The sequence below is a fragment of the Ranitomeya imitator genome, chromosome 3 (assembly GCF_032444005.1).
Source record: "Ranitomeya imitator isolate aRanImi1 chromosome 3, aRanImi1.pri, whole genome shotgun sequence".
In the NCBI taxonomy this organism is placed as follows: domain Eukaryota; kingdom Metazoa; phylum Chordata; class Amphibia; order Anura; family Dendrobatidae; genus Ranitomeya; species Ranitomeya imitator.
In genome coordinates this window covers 764918191-764939534 of record NC_091284.1, presented here as the reverse complement: position 1 = coordinate 764939534, position 21344 = coordinate 764918191, and the positions used below count along the sequence as shown (strand labels likewise).

General features: G+C 41.9%; 1 protein-coding gene across 1 annotated transcript in view; it reads right to left on the bottom strand.

The window, feature by feature from the left end:
* Window positions 1-21344, bottom strand: part of FLT1 (fms related receptor tyrosine kinase 1) — an 81397-nt gene that overhangs the window by 26024 nt on the left and 34029 nt on the right. Inside the window, exons 4-8 of the mRNA XM_069759031.1 lie at window positions 11849-11973; window positions 5032-5194; window positions 4243-4379; window positions 2441-2612; window positions 1823-1940 (exon numbers count right to left, since the gene is read on the bottom strand). Of these exons, the coding sequence (XP_069615132.1) occupies window positions 1823-1940; window positions 2441-2612; window positions 4243-4379; window positions 5032-5194; window positions 11849-11973 (715 nt within the window). The remainder of the gene's footprint in view (window positions 1-1822; window positions 1941-2440; window positions 2613-4242; window positions 4380-5031; window positions 5195-11848; window positions 11974-21344) is intronic.

Below are 21344 nucleotides of genomic sequence, written 5' to 3'. Positions count from 1 at the left end.
TTCATGAAGATATCTGTATTAGCCTCTATCGATCTCATTCAGCCAGGATTGCGCCAGCCAATGTCTACTTCTGGCCTGCTCAGTGGATATCCTGCAAATTACTGCGCCGACAGCTGTGAAGGATTTTTTGTGACTACCTTTTCGTGGGATCCTATTGACTTGTGTTGGGCTGCGATTTACCTAGCACACTTTGTCCGCATGGCTTGAGTCATGGCCAAAGTTGCCATATAGCTCTAGCCTTTGTTTAAAAAAAATCTCTGCCCGCCGTAAACCATTCACCATTTTCTCTGCTTATCAGGACACTTCCTCCCATCAAATGGAGCATTTCATGTAAATTTCAATACCATAAATGTATAGGTCACTGCTTCCTACATAATCAGCAAAATCATCTCCTGTGATCATTTCTGCAATCTGATTGGCTACTGTGTGTTCTATCTCCGCCTACTTTAAAGCAGGGGCGTAAAGCTTCAGTGGTGGGGGCGGGGTTATACAGAGCTCAGCATTCAGAGAGCTGCTAGACATGCGGCAGAAAAAACAGGGATTTTATAAAAACTAAAGCAAGCAGCCCAGTAACTGATAAATCGCAGGAATCGGGGTCTCTACCTCATGCTGCTGTCAGAGAGGGAAGCAAAAACCTGGTGACAGATTCCCTTTAAGGCTGTCACAAGTCTGATTTTCTATAATTTTTTTGGAAGCCCTGATTGCTTTTGTGATTAAAGGGAGCGTTCAAAAATGAAAAAAAAATGCATTCCATAAAAATATCTGGTACTTGTTACTGTGTGTTTTGAAGTTAGAAAAGAAACTTGGCAAAGCGGCATTAGGAAAAATAGTTGAATCAGCATGTCCTACAACAGAAAAAAGGCCGAAGTGTAAATATAGTCTGGCAATCGCTGCTAAAGGACATGACTCATTGAGAGGAAAGCCCGAAGTGGTGTCTATTCATAAGCTATACCGGCCAAATTGCTCCATATTACAGGGGAAATCAGGGTAACCCACCATGCCTGCGACATCATTCCCAGAATACCACGAATTCGGGCTCATGTATGGCTGAGCAGAACCTCTATGGCAGCATAAGGAGCCCAAAATGGCGCTGCAGGCGCTCCATAAGCTACAGTATCCCAACAGGGTCCCATATGGCATTGTATTACGGAGCCGTATGGATGCACACAGAGGTGCATTATGGTCAGACAGGTTTTTTTGGGTGCTTAAGTTACTCTAAGGGAATGTGTCACCAGGTTTTTGCTACCTCATCTAAAAGCAGCATAATGTAGAAAAAGAGACCCCGATTCCAACGATGTATCACACAGTTTACTGGGTATGCAAATTGTCTGTTCAGAGAGGAAGAGGACTAGAACTCTAGTTCGAGAGTTCAAGAGTTCTAGCAATTTGTATATTTAATTTCCTAGCCATTGCATGGCTTATAAGCCTCCTCACACTGGCATGCCAGGCATGTCAATCTCCACAAGGTTAGTTTACTGGGTGCAGCAGTTGTGACACCATCAGAGTTAATAGATGTAGTATGTTTCAGAGCTCAGAAAGCTAATCCTGCCTCCACCACAGCTTTATGGGTGCATTGTCTATTGAAAGTGAGCAGCTTATCAGAGGAGGGGGCCGGGCATGGTCAGACCAGGGCTCACCTGAGCATCAGTCCCAGTAGTCATTTTCTCCTGCTGATAAAACCTTCATTGTATGAAAGCAACAACACTCAGCCTAAATAAGTGACGTATCCCTGAAATCTGTGTCGCCGCCGCTACCCGTTGTTATCCTCAGATTACATAGCAAAAACCTGCTGACATATTTTTTTTAAATATACTCTACTTACCATGTAATTTCTGGAGGAGGAAATGCTCTCACTTTAACAGCAATGCGGTAAAATTTCTGACCCACCACAGCTTCTAATACACCTGTCCTTCGAGGTTTAACATTTATGTACGGTGCAGCTGCAAAACCAATAAAGGAAAAAAAAAACATTTAAAGTCAGTAGGTCTCATTTCTTAAATAAAATGGGCTATGAAAAATACATTAGAAACATGGTTCAAGGGCGCCATTTATAATCTTCTCTACAGTCCCCAGTCCAGAAGGTTTTCTATCCAGCAGCGTTTCATAGTTATGCATGCCTGGCTGCCATTACACAGCCAGGCTTCGATTCATGCTGCCCCCTGTTCGAGCAGCAAGAATCTAATAACAGGGTCTCTTTAATACGGGGATTCAGGAATCCCATGTAGACAAGTTATACACAGCAGGAAAGCTGCAGGCAATAATACAATGATGTGTATTGAACCCATCACAGGGGTCGAGCATGTATTACATGGAGAGGAGAGGAGAGGTCCACTAGAGCAAGAGCCACTCTTTTTAGCAGCTCCATTCAAAAAAAGTCCTATAGGCAAAATGTCTTTATTTTTTAGTAACATTTTTATTGCGATATTACAGAAGATCTCACCGTGAACACGAACTGTTGTATTGACGGATTTGGTTGACGGCCCGTTTTTCGCAGTGCAGGTATACAAGCCTTGGTCAATGCTCCTTACTTTGTGAATAAATAACATGCTGAACACCACGGCTTCTGAGTCTAAAACAATCCTCTTTATTATGGAGCCCAGTCTGCCGAATTTCTAGAAAAAAAAGGTACCGTCGTTATAAACTTTCGCAGTGGGAATCTGCGCCATCGCTTTACTCTATTTACAAACAGTAGGTTACGTGTTATTATATTCTTATGGTTATTTGCACACTTTTGCTTGTTACACGTGGTTACTTTATAGCATTTGTTTTATATTATTTTATATAGACATAAAAAATACAAAAAAAAAAACATAAACTGATATATTTTGTGTTTTGGAGGTGCGGATATTCTATTTCCACATTAGCTGAAGACATTTCTTTCGGTTCGTACATGGCAAAATATTGACGCAACGCTTTCACTTTGGAAAGGAAATGATGTGAACAATCCGTCCAGTGCACAGTAGTTGGGTCTCGTCATCCGTGAGATCCTGACTAACCGGATTTAGTGATGGCTCTACACACATGGGTGCGGGGGTCTTAATGTCTGCCAGTGATATGGCTCCTGTAACGGGGTCTACCAAGCTGGGGTACCTCTTTCAGTACCACCCCGTGTTTCAGGAGGTCCACTCTGCTTTGGCTGGAATCTGAATGAAGGACGCTGGCTGGAATCGCTTGGTTACATGGGCGCATATAAAAGATCACTGCTTCTCCACGTATTTCCACTCTGACAACACTTTACTCACAGGACACAGAATATATCACACAGATACAGAGGGCAGGCCAATAGAAAAGCAGCAGGCCAGACATACATTACAATAGCCGCAGGTGGCCGGAGCCTGCCGATATTTACTGTGGGAATTACAAAGGTGGGGGGAGGACAAAAGGGGAATATCGTGTCCCCTCTGCCCAGGGCGCAGCCTGTGGGCTGATGCATTAGGGACATGCATCTCACATGGAACCTATTATACATACATATAACTGCATAACATATTCTGGGTGCTGAGTGGTTCCGTAACACGTAACAGCTCCTAATCGCCATCATCTGTTTGCTTATTAAAGCCTGGACCCTAATGTGCTCTGCTGTACAATACTCATTGCATATTAAGAAAGTTATACAATTTCTTATATACTTTTTATTTGTGACTTTCGGGATCTCAAGATTCAATTGGAACCTTTTTTTGTTTTTAAGGGTTTGTCCATTCTTTAACTACAAGTCTGCAGTTACTCTTCGTGACTGCAGACTTGTGGATCCTCACATTGTGTATATTGCGGGATGTGAGGATTCTGTGGTGTCAGCACCGGGAGTGAGACCACAAGTATGTGATTTGCATACATGCGATCATATGCCAACTAGATGGGCAAGTGTATTGAGCGAGGCCGGATACAGTCTAGTCGGAACATTGCTGGAGTTATACAAAGAACATAGTGGCGCTAACATGATTATATAATATGATGACTGCAATATATTAACATGATTATATAATATGATGACTGCAATATATTAAGAGGATTAAAACTTTGATGGGAGGAGGACGAGGACTTCTTTAAGGTTGCTGCTGACCGACTGCAAGCAAAGACCCATGAGACCACAAAGAATTGATATTTGCTGAAACAGGCATACCCCTTCATGTACCTGCTATGGCTGCATTACTACAAGGCATGTGGTAGGATGCAGTAGAACATAACAGAGGTGGATGGTTATGGGTGCAGGAAAGATGGAAGTACCAGTAAGTCTTTTCTTACCATTCCAGGATATGTCCACTCTATTTCAGCTCTTGAATTCAGAGCCGTAGTCACCGTACAATTAATTGCCAGGGTGGCATTACGTAGCAGCCTGATGGAGCTCGGCACATTGAGCTGCATGCTATGGATTGCACTGGCTGCGAAAAAAAATTAACCATTGCATGAATAGTATTAAAATAAAAATTGAAGAAGCAAGAGCATACACAAAAGAGAGGGGGCACCATAGCAAGCAACAAACTGGACTATTTTAGCACAGGATTTTGCCATCCAGGACAGAGGGTAATGGTGCTTGTTTCTACCTCTACAACTCTTTTGAGCTCAGCAGCAATCACTCACCCTTTGTTAAAGGGAATCTATCAGCACATATTTGCTATGGAATCCGAAAGCAGCATAATTTGGGAGCAGAGAGCCTGATTCCAGTGATGTACCACTTACCGGGCTCCTTGCTGTACTTTTGATAAAACCCCTGTTTTCTCGGCTGTAGATATAGCCGTGCTTCAGAATGCTGAACTGTGTATAGCCCCGCCCACATCACTGATTGGCAGTTTCCTGTGTACTGTCAGCAAGCTGCCAATCAGTGGTGGGGCGGAGTTACACAGACTAGCTGGACTGACTGGCACATGTTACCTAGTCCTCTAATGATAATCTCCTGCTGTGAAACACTGAATGTGTTGAAACTACAGCAAGCTGCTGAGCAAGTGACACATCATGTCATGGTTGGTCTCTATACAACCTATACACTTTAAGTTAAAGAAAAAGGGGCAAATATCAGCTGATAATGTCACTCACATTGCTTATTGGTGAAGTACGATGAAGTTTGCAGGACTCCGTTGACTTTGGCTTCACAACTTAATAGGTCGAAAAACAAATACGTTGGGTTCTTAATAATGAAGCCTCTTTTGTGATCCCAAACAACGTTCTTCTTACCAGATAATATTAAATTTCCAAAGATCTAATGGGAACAAAGAGAAACTTGCTGAAATACTGTAAAACATCATGTAATTATTTCTACAGTGAAGAAGGTTGTCAAGACAGAATCATCTTATGAATAACGTCTGCGCAGCTCTGTGAACATCCAGTTTAAGACGCCAGGCTCAAGATTAATCGTGGGTATCCAAACATTACTCCAGCCCTTGTATCTAGAGTTTTTGTTCAAATGACCTTCTCCAAAAAAAAAATATTGCTCTTAAACTAAAGTCCTATCAATGCGCACATCGGCAATCAAATAATAAAGGAGGTAAAGCATTCAAGTGGCAGTACAGAATTATAACACTATGGCTACATTTCTTTTATAAGAAGCACCTGTCCATGTGTTGTGTCTGGTATTGCAGCTCAGCTCCAATGAAGTGAATAAAACTGAGCTGCAATACCACACACGACCTGTGGACGAGGGAGGCGATGTACTTCTAGTACTGGAATGCATGGGATATATCTATCAACATAACAAACTGCATACAATATGACTATCCAAAAGTGAATATCCACTAGTCAACATCATTTTGATTTTCACGATAAGTCCAAAATTCAGTATTAATAGATTTTCTTTCCACATTTTTATAGTGGATATGGATTTCCAAAAGACTTCTGCATAACCTGTCATATCAAATATGCATTTGTTTTTACCTAGTGTAAATGCCGCTGTCCTTCTGAATCCGGCATTGTTATTCTTTTGTTCCAGCGCCTTTCCTTTCCTGAGATATGGCCCTTTCATTCCTGCAGATAAATTCAGTCTATATAGCAAAGTGGGTGTGTTCCTCAACTGTAAGTGCTCTCTTTATGACCACACCCAGATTGTTAAAAAGACAAGATTAACATACAGTGAAGAAGGGGCTATATCTCAGGACTGGAGAGGCACAGAATGAAAAGAAAAACAATACTGGATTCAGGAGAACAGTGGCATTTACACCAGGTAAATAAATGACATATTTATGGCAAGTGACAGGTCCCCTTTAAATGGTATATTTCTGTGTGCCCGGAGCCACTTACTGAAATTCATATACCAATGCATGTTCCTGGATGGTGCTCTCTGATAGACAAGCCACCATTTTTATTTTTGTACTTATAATGAGAACATCTTTACTAAATAGGAGTCATATATAGGGAATAGTTGGGCACCATAGAAGTTAATGGGCACCGTATTAGGGCTCCATATAACTCAGTCATAATATGATCATAGCGGACTAATTTCTCATTTATTTGCACTGGTAAAATTAGATGATAGAGGCATCCGAGATTCCCTGAGCTTGGACTTCCATCTTTCATCTTCAGACCATGAGAAGATTTCAGACTTTAATAACAGAAAGCCCATCGTAACTTAGCAGTTGAGGGTCAAGAAAACCATGGGCAACCAGGTAAATAGGAAGCCGTGAGGAGTGACATGCTTTTATTCCCAACTTGAGACAGTTTCCCGTGTAGTCTCTCAGTGGAAAAGACAGAGAAAAACTAAAAAGGTTTCTTTAAGTTTAGAAAATCCTGGAAATCCTAGACTTCCTAAACCTATAAATATATATGGGAACCAACTCGAGTCTCAAGGTCTAATCTCCACCATCGTTACGTTTTCCACGCAAACAATTGCTTGTATGCTTCCATAGGAATAACAAATCCTATTCTTAGAGCTTTTATCTGGTTATAAATAGAGTCCCGGCTGTTTTAGAGTTTTTCAAGAGTCTTTAATGATTTATAAATTGAGAGGCTCCGAAGTGGGGGGGTATTACGTCAGGTGCATCATGTGACCACCACATGAGAGACCAAAGACCGTCCTTTAATTCTCCGCAAAAATACTGTTTGGGCATTTTGTAACCTACTATGTTTCACCAGTTAAAGAAGCCAATGTGTTTGTGTCATATAAGAAGAGGAGAGAAAAAAATAAAGATTTTTTTTTTTTTACAATATTATTTATTGCGTCAACATAGAAAAATAACAGTTTGTGAAATAAATAAATAATTTTCAATATAAATTATTAAATAGATTGCTTACCCCTGAAAAGACTGGTGTACTTACTTTGAAAATCCATGTCAGAATGGCATTTTAGGAGTCCAGCTAAACAGTAAAATAACTCATGAGTCCTAGTGTATTAAGGGGGTTGTCTGGCCTTAGGCTACGAGTCTGCAGTCACTCTATTAATCCTTACATTGCGTGCTCTGTGCACTGTGAGGGTTCATTGTGGCAGGGATCGGGTGGTCATGTGATTTGCATATTTCCAGCAACATTCCTACTAGACTGTGTCCTGCCTCGCTCAATGCATTTGCATTGAGCTAGGCTGCGCCCATCTAGTCGGCATGTGACTGTATGTATGTAAATCACCCACCGCTCCCAGTGCCAGCACTGCAAAATGCTCACAGCGCACGTGACGTGAGAATTCAGAAGTCTGCAGTCACATAGAGTGACTTCAGACTTGTAGCCTAAGGCAGGACAACCCCTTTAAGTGTCCATTCAACCAGTCTAACAGCTGCAGCTCGTACTGATCAGTGTGCGACCTTAGCAGGAAGGAGGGACACTGAGGAGCTGTCAATCATGCTGGAAGGGCAGATATTGAGTTAAATTTTTATAAAGGATTTTACAGCCATTCTGACTATGATATTCAAAGTAAATACAGCAGCCTCATCAGGTCTAAGAAATCTATTTAGCTTGCCATTTGTACTCTGAAATTTGATTACAAATCTGTGTTCAGTCAGAGCATTATTGCAATGCACAAAAGGATGCTAAGTGCCTGGTGGGTCCCCAACATGTGATCAAACACCTGTCATGCCCACATTTCCAAGGTATCGAGATTCTGTTGCATGTTATCTACAAACCTGAAAATAGTAACTCGTAGAAGAAAATAGCAACCCGCACTACCAAACGCACATGCTGTGGCTATTACTGGTTAGTAAACCTTCAATGGTCCACAGATCTCGGGTGCCATAAGCCAGAAAAACATGCTATGTAGAATATCGGCAGAAAGAAATGCGGCAGCACTCACCAATCTTCTTGCAGGCTATTTTATTGTGAAAGTGACTTCTTCACAGCTCGGGGGGGTGTGTGAACAAGGACATGTGGAGACTGAACGACGGCCGTTTTAGCACCGCCCAGGTGCACCTGGGCGGCGCGAAACGGCTGCCTGAAAATAGTAAGCTAATTAGACTAATAAGATTAGATTTCTCTATAGTGTCCAGAGCTCTATATTTCTAATACAGATGAAAATCTCCTTTATAGACATTTAGTTATATGTAAAATTTTCATCTGTATGCGGCCACCACTAGGGGGAGCTCAGGAACACTATAATATTTTTAGTTCAAAGCATATTAGTCATATTCAGTAAGCTCTAGGTCTCCCCCTAGTTGTGGCTCGGGGTGGTAAAACTTTTATAATTTAGGGGATTTAAAAATCATCATCAGAAAAAATAATCAAATAAAAAAAATCGAAAAAAATTAATTAACGCAGAAATGTTAGGCCCATGTTGACTAAAATGTATTTCCATGCAATTCATAATTTCTTTTCACGAGCAAAAAACTTGAAGGGGCGTTCAGAGTCTTTGAACTATAGGTAATTTGACAAGTCTGTGACAAATGAAAATGTTCTGTCAGGATCTAACATCCGCGGACTGATTTAATGTCTGTGAATAACATTTTCATCCTACTTCAAAACTTAAAGAACAATGAAATCATCCTTAAAGATAAACTCAGAGAACATATCTGACAAACTCCTAATAGTGCTGCAAATGAATGACCGGGCATCTAAAGTATCCAGGCAATAACAAATAGTTTTTCTTACACGCAGATTATAAAAATCTGCCCCCAAATCTTAGGTCTTCAGATACCAAAGAATCACTCTTGATATCACCAGCTATGTGCAAAAAGTTAAAAAGGTTTTACAAGTCCAGAATAAGATTCCTGTTTTCCTCATGCAAAATGTATAAACTTGCTAAAATGCTTTAACGTCCTGCAGACCACCCAATAAATTAAAACATGGGTGTTATGATGCGGTGGTTTAGGAGCAACATGGAACAAGCTCTGAAGGAAGTGGTATCTGTACTGACCGCAGTCCCTAAGCTCAACACAACACTAGAAGTAGCCGTGGAATGCTCCTAACTCTCCCTAGGCACCTCGTCACAGCCTAAGAGCTAACTACCCCTAAAGAAAGAAGCAGGAAAACAATCTTGCCTCAGAGAAAATCCCCAAAGGATAGATTAGCCCCCCACAAATAATGACTGTGAGTGGAGAGGTAAAGACATACACAGAATGAAACCAGGATGAGCACAGGAGGCCAGTCTAACTTGATAGATGGGACAGGATGGAATACTGTGCGGTCAGTATAAAACACTACAAAAATCCACGCAGAGTTTACTAAAAATCTCCACACCTGACTAAAGGTGTGGAGGGTAAATCTGCTTCCCAGAGCTTCCAGCAAGACAGAATCAATTCATACTGATAACGCTGGACAAACATAGAAGCACAGAACGGATAAGTCCACAATCTGTGAACAGAAAAGAGCAAGCAAAAACTTAGCTTTGCTGAACTGGTCAGGATAACAGGGAAATCCAAAGAGATGTGAATCCAACCAGGAACCATTTACAAGTGGCACTGGCTGAAGAAAGAGCCAGGCCTAAATAGCCGAGCAGAAGAGACGATAAGTGGAGGCAGCTGATGACAGCTAACTCCAAGGAGCAGCCATACCACTTGAAACCACAAGAGGGAGCCCAAGAGCAGAACTCACAAAAGTGCCACTCACAACCACCGGAGGGAGCCCAAGAGCGGAATTCACAACACATGGGGTTGTTCCCCATATAAATAAAAAAGTGCTGATTATACTATAGGAAGAGATCAAAGAGAGTTCGCCTCCAATCCAGTCATCACGAGATCGCGGAATCAACTCTGCATTGCAAGCAGCAGGCTGAATTTCCCCTGTAACTAGAGTTAATATTTCATCCCAAGTTACAGGGGAAATTAGCAGCAATGAAAATGTATTTAAACGGCTTATGACCTTACAATGTGTGACGTAAATGAAAAAAATCAATAAAAAAGCAGGCCACAAAATTAAATAAAAGGAAATAAAAAAAAAGAAAACTACCGTTATTCAGAATCATGTGTCCAATACATCTAAACAATTGTTAAAAAAAAGGGAGTAAAAGTTAAAGGGTTTGATTCATAAAAGCTTTTTCACCAGGATTCTGGCCTTAAAAGCTTTGAAAAGTCGCCAAATTTTTACATAATGTGATGTTGCATAAAAATCTTGCAACTTTTGACGTTTTGCTTAGGTCTAACAAAACGGGTAGAGCTTTGGTTGGATGGGGGCTGAAGGGGTTTGGTGACCCCTGATTGTTAAATTCATGACAAATGGTGGCATTTATCATACAGACCAGCGCTATAACAAAATATTTTTTTTGTTATCCTTCATGGTTGTAAGAAAAAAAACATCTGGAAAATAGACGTGTATTACAATTTTTTTTTCTTTTCCACTTTCACCCGATATTAGCAGAAAATAGTTTTTTTTTAAAATGACGTAAGTATTAGCCCCGTCGTATCACAAAAAAAAGATTTGAATATCTGAATAAGAAAAGCTTTGCTTGTAGGAAATTTTTTTTTACCTTTTCATGAAAAGGGGGATGTTTGCCTTGTCTTGAATTGGTTAATTTTTTAATCTCCACATATGGCACGATTTCAGTCCATTGTCACATATTCCAGAAATAGAAGTTTCTTTTGTAAGCTGTGAAGCTACAACACAGACAGAGAACTTCTATCTCCTTCTCTGTGTTAGGTCATGATGAAGGAGGCTGGCTGTCAGGTTGAAAGCCAGTTCCTTTTTCCATCATGGCTGATGCAGAAGCAGAAAACGGCACTGGATTAGCTAATGAACCGAGATGGTCACTGTTACGTGTTACGGAACCCCACAGCACCCAGAATATGTTGAGTTATATGTATGTATAATAGGTTCCATGTGAGATGCATCAGCCCACAGGCTGCGCCCCTGGGCAGAGGGGACACGATATCCCCCTTCTGTCCTCCCCCCACCTTTGTAATTCCCACAGTAAATATTGGCAGGCTCCGGCCACCTACGGCTATTGTAATGTATGTCTGGCCTGCCGCTTTTCTATTGGTCTGCCCTCTGTATGTGTGTGATATATTCTGTGTCCTGTGAATAAAGTGTTGTCAGACTGGAAATACGTGGAGAAGCAGTGATCTTTTATATGCGCCCATGTAACCAAGCAGTTCCAGCCAGCATCCTTCATTCAGATTCCAGCCAAAGCAGAGTGGTCCTCCTGAAACACGGGGTGGTACTGAAAGAGGTACCCCAGCACGGTTTTCCCTGTTACAGTCACCTAATCCCCTTCTTCAGTATGGACTATGCAGATAAAGAGAAGGAGGCTGGCTTAGGTGCTGAATTGAATCAGACAGTCAGCCCCCTTCGTCATGTCACCGATACACAGAGAGGGAGCTCTTTACCTTGGGCTAGACCATCACAACTTTCAGAGAAAGTGACTATGACCTGAAATTAGACCACTTGGGCATATGTTTGCCTAGATTACATTTGGAACACAATATTGAGCTTTTTCATGTGTCGGGAAAAAAAATTTACACTCAATTTTTAGAGACTTTTTAAATAAAAGTGTCTCCATATTGTACATTACCTGTTTTAATGTGACGGTGATATTTGGTGAGGTAACCCGGCAAGGAATAACCAGCCTCTCTCCTTCGGTTATGGTAATTATTTGGGGTTCTCGGTCATGTATGTCTACAAATGCAGTGCGCTCATCTGTAAAATAACCAGTAAAATGATGATAATAATATAATAATAATTTTTATTTATATAGCGCCAACATATTCCACAGCACTTTACAATTAAGCGGGGACATGTACAGACAATAAATTCGGTACGAGTTAAGACAATTTAAACAGTGACATTAAGGGTGAGGACCCTGCTCGCAAGCTTACAATCTACAAGGAAATGGGGGGACACAATAGGTGAAAAGTGATTGTTATTTCAGGTCTGGCAATTATAATAAATAGGGATTTTCATATGAAGCTGCATGATCCGGTCATCAGCCCGTGTGTTTAAGTGCAATAGTCAAGTATCAAGTGCAGTTATCATGTGCATGGAGGGTGTGGAGACAGATGAATAGTAGGGTGCAGATTCACACGCAGATAATATTTGGAAGGAGGGAACAGGACAAAGTTAGTTTACTGAGTCGTTGATGTGGTAGGCTTGTTTGAAGAGATGGGTTTTTAAAGCGCGCTTGAATAGGTCGGGGCTAGGTATCAGTCTGATCGTCTGGGGAAGTGCATTCCAGAGAGCTGGTGCAGCACGAGAGAAGTCTTGGAGACGGAGGTGCGAGGTTCGGATTACAGGGGATGTTAGTCTTAGGTCATTTGTAGAACGGAGGGCACGTGTAGGGCGATAGACGGAGATGAGAGAGGAGATATAAGGCGGTGCAGAACTGTGGAGAGCTTTGTGGGTGAGAGAGATGAGTTTATACCGGACCGTGTAGTGAATGGGTAGCCAGTGTAATGACTGGCACAAGATGGAGGCATCGGTGAAGCGGCTGGACAGAAATATGACCCTGGCTGCCGCATTTAAGATGGATTGGAGAGGAGAAAGTTTGGAAAGAGGGAGACCGATCAGAAGAGAGTTGCAGTAGTCCATACGAGAATGAATAAGAGCAACAGTAAGAGTCTTAGCAGTTTCAAAGGTGAGAAAAGGTTGGATTCTGGAGATGTTTTTAAGATGCAGGTGACAAAAGCGAGTGAGTGATCGGATATAGGGAGTAAAGGAAAGTTCGGTGTCGAATATCACCCCAAGACAGCGGGCATGCTGCTTGGGAGTTATGGTTGAACCCTCCAGGGTAATTTCGATGTTGGGTAGAGTGAGGTTAGTAGAAGGGAGAAACACAAGTAGTTCAGTTTTGGAGAGATTTAGTTTCAGTTAGATGGAGGACATGATGTTAGAGACAGCAGACAGACAATCCTTGGTATTTTGAATTAGGGTAGGGGTGATGTCAGGGGAAGAAGTGTATAATTGGGTGTCGTCAGCATAGAGATGGTACTGGAACCCAAATCTGCTGATTGTTTGTCCAACAGGGGCAGTGTATAGAGAGAAGAGGAGGGGGCCCAGGACTGAGCCCTGCGGAACCCCGATAGTAAGGGGACGAGGAGAGGAAGAGGAGCCGGCAAAAGATACAGTGAAGGAGCGGTCAGAGAGGTAGGAGGAGAACCAGGAGAGGGCTGTGTCCTTGAGGCCTATGGAGCGGAGCATGGTGAGAAGGAGCTGGTGATCCACAGTATCAAATGCGGCAGATAGATCCAGGAGAATCAGCAGAGAGCAATGACCTTTGGATTTAGCTGTTATTAGATCATTAGAGACTTTAGTGAGGGCAGTTTCAGTGGAGTGTAAAGAGCGGAAACCAGATTGTAAGGGGTCAAGAAGAGAGTTATCCGAGAGGTAGCGGATTAGACAGGAGTGGACCAAGCGTTCCAGGAGTTTAGAGATGAAGGAAAGGTTAGACAGGTCTGTAGTTAGCCGTGCAGTTCTGGTCCAGGGATGGCTTTTTAAGTAAAGGGGTAATGATGGCATGTTTAAATGAGGAGGGAAAGATACCTGAAGAAAGAGAGAGGTTAAATATTTTAGTCAGGTGAGTGGTGACCACTGGTGAGAGAGACTGCAGGAGAGGTGAAGGAATGGGGTCACTATTGCAGGTTGTAGGCCGAGCAGAAGTGAGGAGCTTGGAAACTTCTTCTTCTGAAACAGGCTCAAAGATGTCTAGTGAGCTTGAGGTGTGGCAGGGAAGGGGATCCAGGCACTGAGGAGATTGGGCTGAGATATCCTGATGGATGTGGTTGATTTTTTCTAGGAAATAAGTGGTCAGATCCTCACCACTGAGATTGGAGATGGGGGCCTGTAGTTTAGGTTTCAGGAGGGAGTGATGATGAAAGCAACAGGAGAATTATACAGTAGAGTTATATATAAAACAATGGTTGTTTTTTTTCTCTGGTGCCCAAGAGAAAAATTCATAATCCTATTGATTTTTAGGGATCTTTAGCTTGAGGAGGCACAAAAGCCTTTCTTCTGCCACTACCAGTATTCTAAATGGCACTTAATTAATGGCGCACACTGTTTTTTAAGAGTTGTGCCTTTGGCATCTGTATATCATCACGGCAATGAATAGTATAATTAAAAGAGCGCATGTATGTATATAAAATGAGTAGTTTAACAGAAAAAAATGATGTTGGTGAAGAAATCTAGAACTGAACTGATCCTATGGCAAAGATGACTACTCAAACGAGAGAAGAAAGTCATCAAGTTCAGTCCAATACTACAGAGAATAGTAAAATGCAGACGTCTTCTGATTGGTCGATAGACAAGGGTGATGAGTGCACACCCTCACAAAAGCCAAGCTGATTGGTGAATTATATCAGCTCATCCAAACCTTAAGACAAAGAAAGGAAATTGCCAAGTAACACCAGAGAGGAAGTTCAAACCTAAACGATTCTATTTTAGTGACTTCTGAAAAATAGTGATTTTAGGCATTATAAAACCTTGACTGTTCTTTCATAAACAGCTTTTTATGGAAGTAACTTTAATTGGACATCTCCTTTAATTATTTTTCAGCAAAGACTGGTTACATGATCCATTAGTAAATTAACTTTTGCTAAACAGTCCTCGAAGAGACCAAACTATTATTTATTACCCAAGAGCCACGCATCTCTCAATATTGGGGGGTCTTACTGGTAAAGCAACCCTTAATTGTTGCTGAGGTGCAGCCCAAATGTGATCATATGCTCCTTCAAATGTACCAATGCTATAAATGCTGGCATGGTTCTTGACCACTAAGGAGTCCATACATCACACTTTCTTGGCTGGTGAGGTCTCAAAAGTAAAAGGCTAAGAAGCCATTGTATGAAGAATCCACTCGCTTTGTACCAAAAGCCCAGAAGACATTACTAACTTCTCACTATCATAGGTTGTATGGCCAACTTCAAGGGAGTGCTAAAAAAACATGCTAAATCAAGGAGAAAATACAACTTTCGTGCCGATTCTGAAAGAGTTGGGCAGGTTGTCTATTCCAAAGTTCTGACAGGTCCTTTTGCGCTTTGTGATTGACAAGTCTGGCTCATGCTGCAAGAGGACTTGTTGGAACCAGAGACCAAAGCTTAGCTTGTAGCTGAAGATCAGGGCACTCCATAGGCTGGAAGCATCGTAGTAAGTTGCATAAGTTTAAGCCCATTTAAAGGTGTTGGTGAGTCAGAATATACTGATTCTCTATTGTTAGAATAGATAGCGAGGCCGGAAAAAGACATTTGTCCATCCAGCTCAGTCTATATTTCATCAGAATAAATCCCCAGATCTACATCCTTCTAAAGAACCTAATAACTGTAAGATACAATATTGTTACGCTCCATGAAGACATCCAGGGTTCTCTTGACCCCTTCGACTGAATTTGCCATCACCACCGCCGGCAAGGAATTCCAGATTCTCACTGCCCTAACAGTAAAGAATCCTCTTCTATGTTGGTGGAAAAACCTTCTCTCCTCCAGACGCAGAGAATAGGTACTTAGGTAATTAATCAGATTGGTGGAGGTCCAACACCCAGCACCCTCATTGACAGATGTAAAAAGCTGCCAGAGCTAATAACAGTTGATCAGAGGTGGTGCTGGATGACGGACCCGCTGATCTGATATTGATATCCTATCCTAAGGATAGATCATCAATATATCCTGACTGGACAATTTCTTTAATTGGAATTTTCTATTGTAGTACCACACCTTTAACAATGTTGGATTCCAATTTAAGACTTTGAAAAATTGCACAGCCCTAGTGCTAATCATACAAGAGTGCATTTGGCAGACTTGGAGTCCTACTAGATGAAACCTTTGGAAATATTAATATTTAGTCCCGTACTCTTCACAAGGGAAGTTGTAATCATAGTGTAAGGGGATTATTTATGAAACAGTAACCATGGTATCTGTATTATTATAATAGGTTGGTGCCAACAATGATTTCCTCCTATTTTAAGAATGCTGAAGGACTTGTGGAAGACCATTGAAAAACAAACTTATTTTCCAAGGTTGGTAGATGTGTGGAGAGGTCAATAGTTCTATACTTTTAATCATCTGTAGAAATGATTACTACCTCTCCCAGAGGGACGTGGTCATTCATGTCATGAAATTAATATAACAATTCCAAACTGTGTAAGTGTTATAGAGCAATTTCCTGTATTCTACCATAGCTAACACGAGAAGGTGGACAAATAGCCGCTCTGTAGACATAATGTCACCACTCGCTGCTGCCAGATCTTATAAAGACCCCACAGTCTCGAAAGTCATAAACGCTTTATTTAAGACTTAACTTATCATTTCATATTAAAAAGTCATGTACTTTAATGTTTCAGTTTTACTGTGACTCTATAAAATATGACTCAAATTTAACCCCTTTACCCCCAAGGGTGGTTTGCACGTTAATGACCGGGCCAATTTTTACAATTCTGACCACTGTCCCTTTATGAGGTTATAACTCTGGAACGCTTCAATGGATCCTGGTGATTCTGACATTGTTTTCTCGTGACATATTGTACTTCATGACAATGGTAAAAATTATTTGATAGTACCTGCGTTTATTTGTGAAAAAAACGGAAATTTGGCGAAAATTATGAAAATTTCGCAATTTTCCAACTTTGAATTTTTATGCAATTAAATCACAGAGATATGTCACACAAAATACTTAATAAGTAACATTTCCCACATGTCTACTTTACATCAGCACAATTTTGGAACCAAAATTTTTTTTTGTTAGGGAGTTATAAGGGTTAAAAGTTGACCAGCAATTTCTCATATCTACAACACCATTTTATTTTAGGGACCACATCTCATTTGAAGTCATTTTGAGGGGTCTATATGATAGAAAATACCCAAGTGTGACACCATTCTAAAAACTACACCCCTCAAGGTGCTCAAAACCATATTCAAGAAGTTTATTAACCCTTCTGGTGCTTCACAGGAATTTTTTGAATGTTTAAATAAAAATGAACATTTAACTTTTTTTCACAAAAAATGTAATTCAGCTCCAATTTGTTTTATTTTACCAAGGGTAACAGGAGAAAATGGACCCCAAACATTGTTGTACAATTTGTCCTGAGTATGCCAATACCCCACATGTGGGGGTAAACCACTGTTTGGGCGCATGGCAGAGCTCGGAAGCGAAGGAGTGCCATTTGACTTTTCAATGCAAAATTGACTGGAATTGAGATGGGACGCCATGTTTCGTTTGGAGAGCCCCTGATGTGGCTAAACATTGAAACCCCCCACAAGTGACACCATTTTGGAAAGTAGACCCCCTAAGGAACTTATCTAGAGGTGTGGTGAGCACTTTGACCCACCAAGTGCTTCACAGAAGTTTATAATGTAGAACCGTAAAAATAAAAAATCATATTTTTTCACAAAAATTATCTTTTTGCCCCCAATTTTTTATTTTCCCAAGGGTAAGAGAAGAAATTGGACCCCAAAAGTTGTTGTACAATTTGTCCTGAGTACGCGGATACCCCATATGTGGGGGTAAACCACTGTTTGGGTGGATGGGAGAGCTCGGAAGGGAAGGAGCGCCGTTTGACTTTTCAAAGCAAAATTGACAGGAATTGAGATGGGACGCCATGTTGCGTTTGAAGAGCCACTGATGTGCCTAAACATTGAAACCCCCCACAAATGACACCATTTTGGAAAGTAGACCCCCTAAGGAACTTATCTAGAGGTGTGGTGAGCACTTTGACCCACCAAGTGCTTCACAGAAGTTTATAATGCAGAGCCGTAAAAATAAAACAAAATTTTTTTCCCACAAAAATTATTTTTTTAGCCCCCAGTTTTGTATTTTCCTGAGGGTAACAGGAGAAATTGGACCCCAAAATTTGTTGCCCAATTTGTCCTGAGTGCGATGATACACCATATGTGGGGGGAACCACTGTTTGGGCACATGGGAGGGCTCAGAAGGGAAGGAGTGCCATTTGAATGCAGACTTAGATGGAATGGTCTGCAGGTGTCACATTGCGTTTGCAGAGCCCCTAATGTACCTAAACAGTAGAAACCCCCCACAAGTGACACCATTTTGGAAAGTAGACCCCCTTAGGAACTTATCTAGATGTGTGCTGAGCGCTTTGACCCACCAAGGGCTTCACAGAAGTTTATAATGGAGAGCCGTAAAAATAAAACAAAAATTTTTTCCCACAAAAATTATTTTTTAGCCCCCAGTTTTGTATTTTTCCGAGGGTAAAAGGAGAAATTCGACCCCACAATTTGTTGTCCAATTTGTCCTGAGTGCGCTGATACCCCATATGTGGGGGGGAACCACTGTTTGGGCGCATGGGAGGGCTCGGAAGGGAAGGAGCTCCATTTGGAATGAGGACTTAGATGGAATGGTCTGCAGGTGTCACATTGCATTTGCAGAGCCCCTAATGTACCTAAACAGTAGAAACCTCCCACAAGTGACACCATTTTGGAAACTAGACCCCCTAAGGAACTCATCTAGATGTGTTGTGATAGCTTTGAACCCCCAAGTGTTTCACTACAGTTTGTAACGCAGAGCCGTGAAAATTAAAAAAAAAAATCTTTCCCCCCAAAATTATTTTTTAGCCCCCAGTTTTGTATTTTCCCGAGGGTAAGAGGAGAAATTCGACCCCAAAAGTTGTTGTCCAATTTGTCCTGAGTACGCTGATACCCCGTATGTTGGGGGAAACCAACGTTTGAGCGCATGGCAGAGCTCGGAAGGGAAGGAGCGCCATTTGGAATGCAGACTTAGATGGAATGGTCTGCAGACGTCACATTGCATTTGCAGAACCCCTAATGTACCTAAACAGTAGAAACCCCCCACAAGTGACCCCATATTGGAAACTAGACCCCCCAGGGAACTAATCTAGATGTGTTGTGAGAACTTTGAACCCCCAAGTGTTTCACTACAGTTTATAACGCAGAGCCGTGAAAATAAAAAATCTTTTTTTTCCCACAAAAAATATGTTTTAGCCCCGAGTTTTGTATTTTCCCAAGGGTAGCAGGAGAAATTGGACCCCAAAAGTTGTTGTCCTATTTGTCCTGAGTACGCTGATACCCCATATGTTGGGGTAAACCCCTGCTTGGGCACACGGGAGAGCTCGGAAGGGAAGAAGCACTGTTTTACTTTTTCAACGCAGAATTGGCTGGAATTGAGATCAGACGCCATGTCGCGTTTGGAGAGCCCCTGATGTGCCTAAACAGTGGAAACCCCCCAATTATAACTGAAACCCTAATCCAAACACATCCCTAACCCTAATCCCAACAGTAACCCTAACCACACCTCTAACCCTGACACACCCCTAACCCTAATCCCAACCCTATTCCCAACCGTAAATGTAATCTAAACCCTAACTGTAACTTTAGCCCCAACCCAAACTGTAGCCCTAGCCCTAACCCTAGCCCTAGCCCTAACCCTAGCCCTAACCCTAACCCTAGCCCTAACCCTAGCCCTAACCCTAACCCTAGCCCTAACCCTAGCCCTAACCTTAGCCCTAACCCTAGCCCTAACCCTAACCCTAGCCCTAACCCTAGCCCTAACCCTAACCCTAGCCCTAACCCTAGCCCTAACCCTAGCCCTAACCCTAGCCCTAACCCTAGCCCTAACTCTAACCCTAGCCCTAATGGGAAAATGGAAATAAATAAATTTTTTTAATTTTTCCCTAACTAAGGGGGTGATGAAGGGGGGTTTGATTTACTTTTATAGCGGGTTTTTTAGCGGATTTTTATGATTGGCAGCCGTCACACACTGAAAGACGCTTTTTATTGCAAAAAATATTTTTTGCGTTACCACATTTTGAGAGCTATAATTTTTCTATATTCTGGTCCACAGAGTCATGTGAGGTCTTGGTTTTTGCGGGACGAGTTGATGTTTTTATTGGTAACATTTTCGGGCACGTGACATTTTTTGATCGCTTTTTATTCCGATTTTTGTGAGGCAGAATGACCAAAAACCAGCTATTCATGAATTTCTTTTGGGGGAGGCGTTTATACCGTTCCGCGTTTGGTAAAATTGATGAAGCAGTTTTATTCTTCGGGTCAGTACGATTACAGCGACACCTCATTTATATCATTTTTTTATGTTTTGGCGCTTTTATACGATAAAAACTATTTTATAGAAAAAATAATTATTTTTGCATCGCTTTATTCTCAGGACTATAACTTTTTTATTTTTTTGCTGATGATGCTGTATGGCGGCTCGTTTTTTGCGGGACAAGATGACGTTTTCAGCGGTACCATGGTTAGTTATATCTGTCTTTTTGATCGCGTGTTATTCCACTTTTTGTTCGGCGGTATGATTATCAAGCGTTGTTTTTTGCCTCGTTTTTTTTTTTTTTTTCTTACGGTGTTTACTGAAGGGGTTAACTAGTGGGCCAGTTTTATAGGTCGGGCCGTTACGGACGCGGCGATACTAAATATGTGTACTTTTATTGTTTTGTTTTTTTTATTTAGATAAAGAAATGTATTTATGGGAATAATATTTTTATTTTTTTTTTCATTATTTTGGAATATTTTTTTTTATTTTTTTTTACACATTTGAAATTTTTTTTTTTACTTTTTTACTTTGTCCCAGGGGGGGACATCACAGATCAGTGATCTGACAGTTTGCACAGCACTCTGTCAGATCACTGATCTGATAGGAGTGCAGGCTGCTTCACAGTGCCTGCTCTGAGCAGGCTCTGTGAAGCCACCTCCCTCCCTGCAGGACCCGGATCCGCGGCCATCTTGGATCCGGGGCTGGAGGGAGCAGGGAGGGAGGTGAGACCCTCGCAGCAACGCGATCACATCGCGTTGCTGCGGGGGGCTCAGGGAAGCCCGCAGGGAGCCCCCTCCCTGCGCGGTGCTTCCCTGTACCGCCGGCACATCGCGATCATCTTTGATCGCGGTGTGCCGGGGGTTAATGTGCCGGGGGCGGTCCGTGACCGCTCCTGGCACATAGTGCCGGATGTCAGCTGCGATAAACAGCTGACACCCGGCCGCGATCGGCGGCGCTCCCCCCGTGAGCGCTGCCGATCGCACATGACGTACTATTGCGTCCTTGGGAAGTAAAGCCCACCCCACATGGACGCAATAGTACGTCTAATGGCAGAAAGGGGTTAA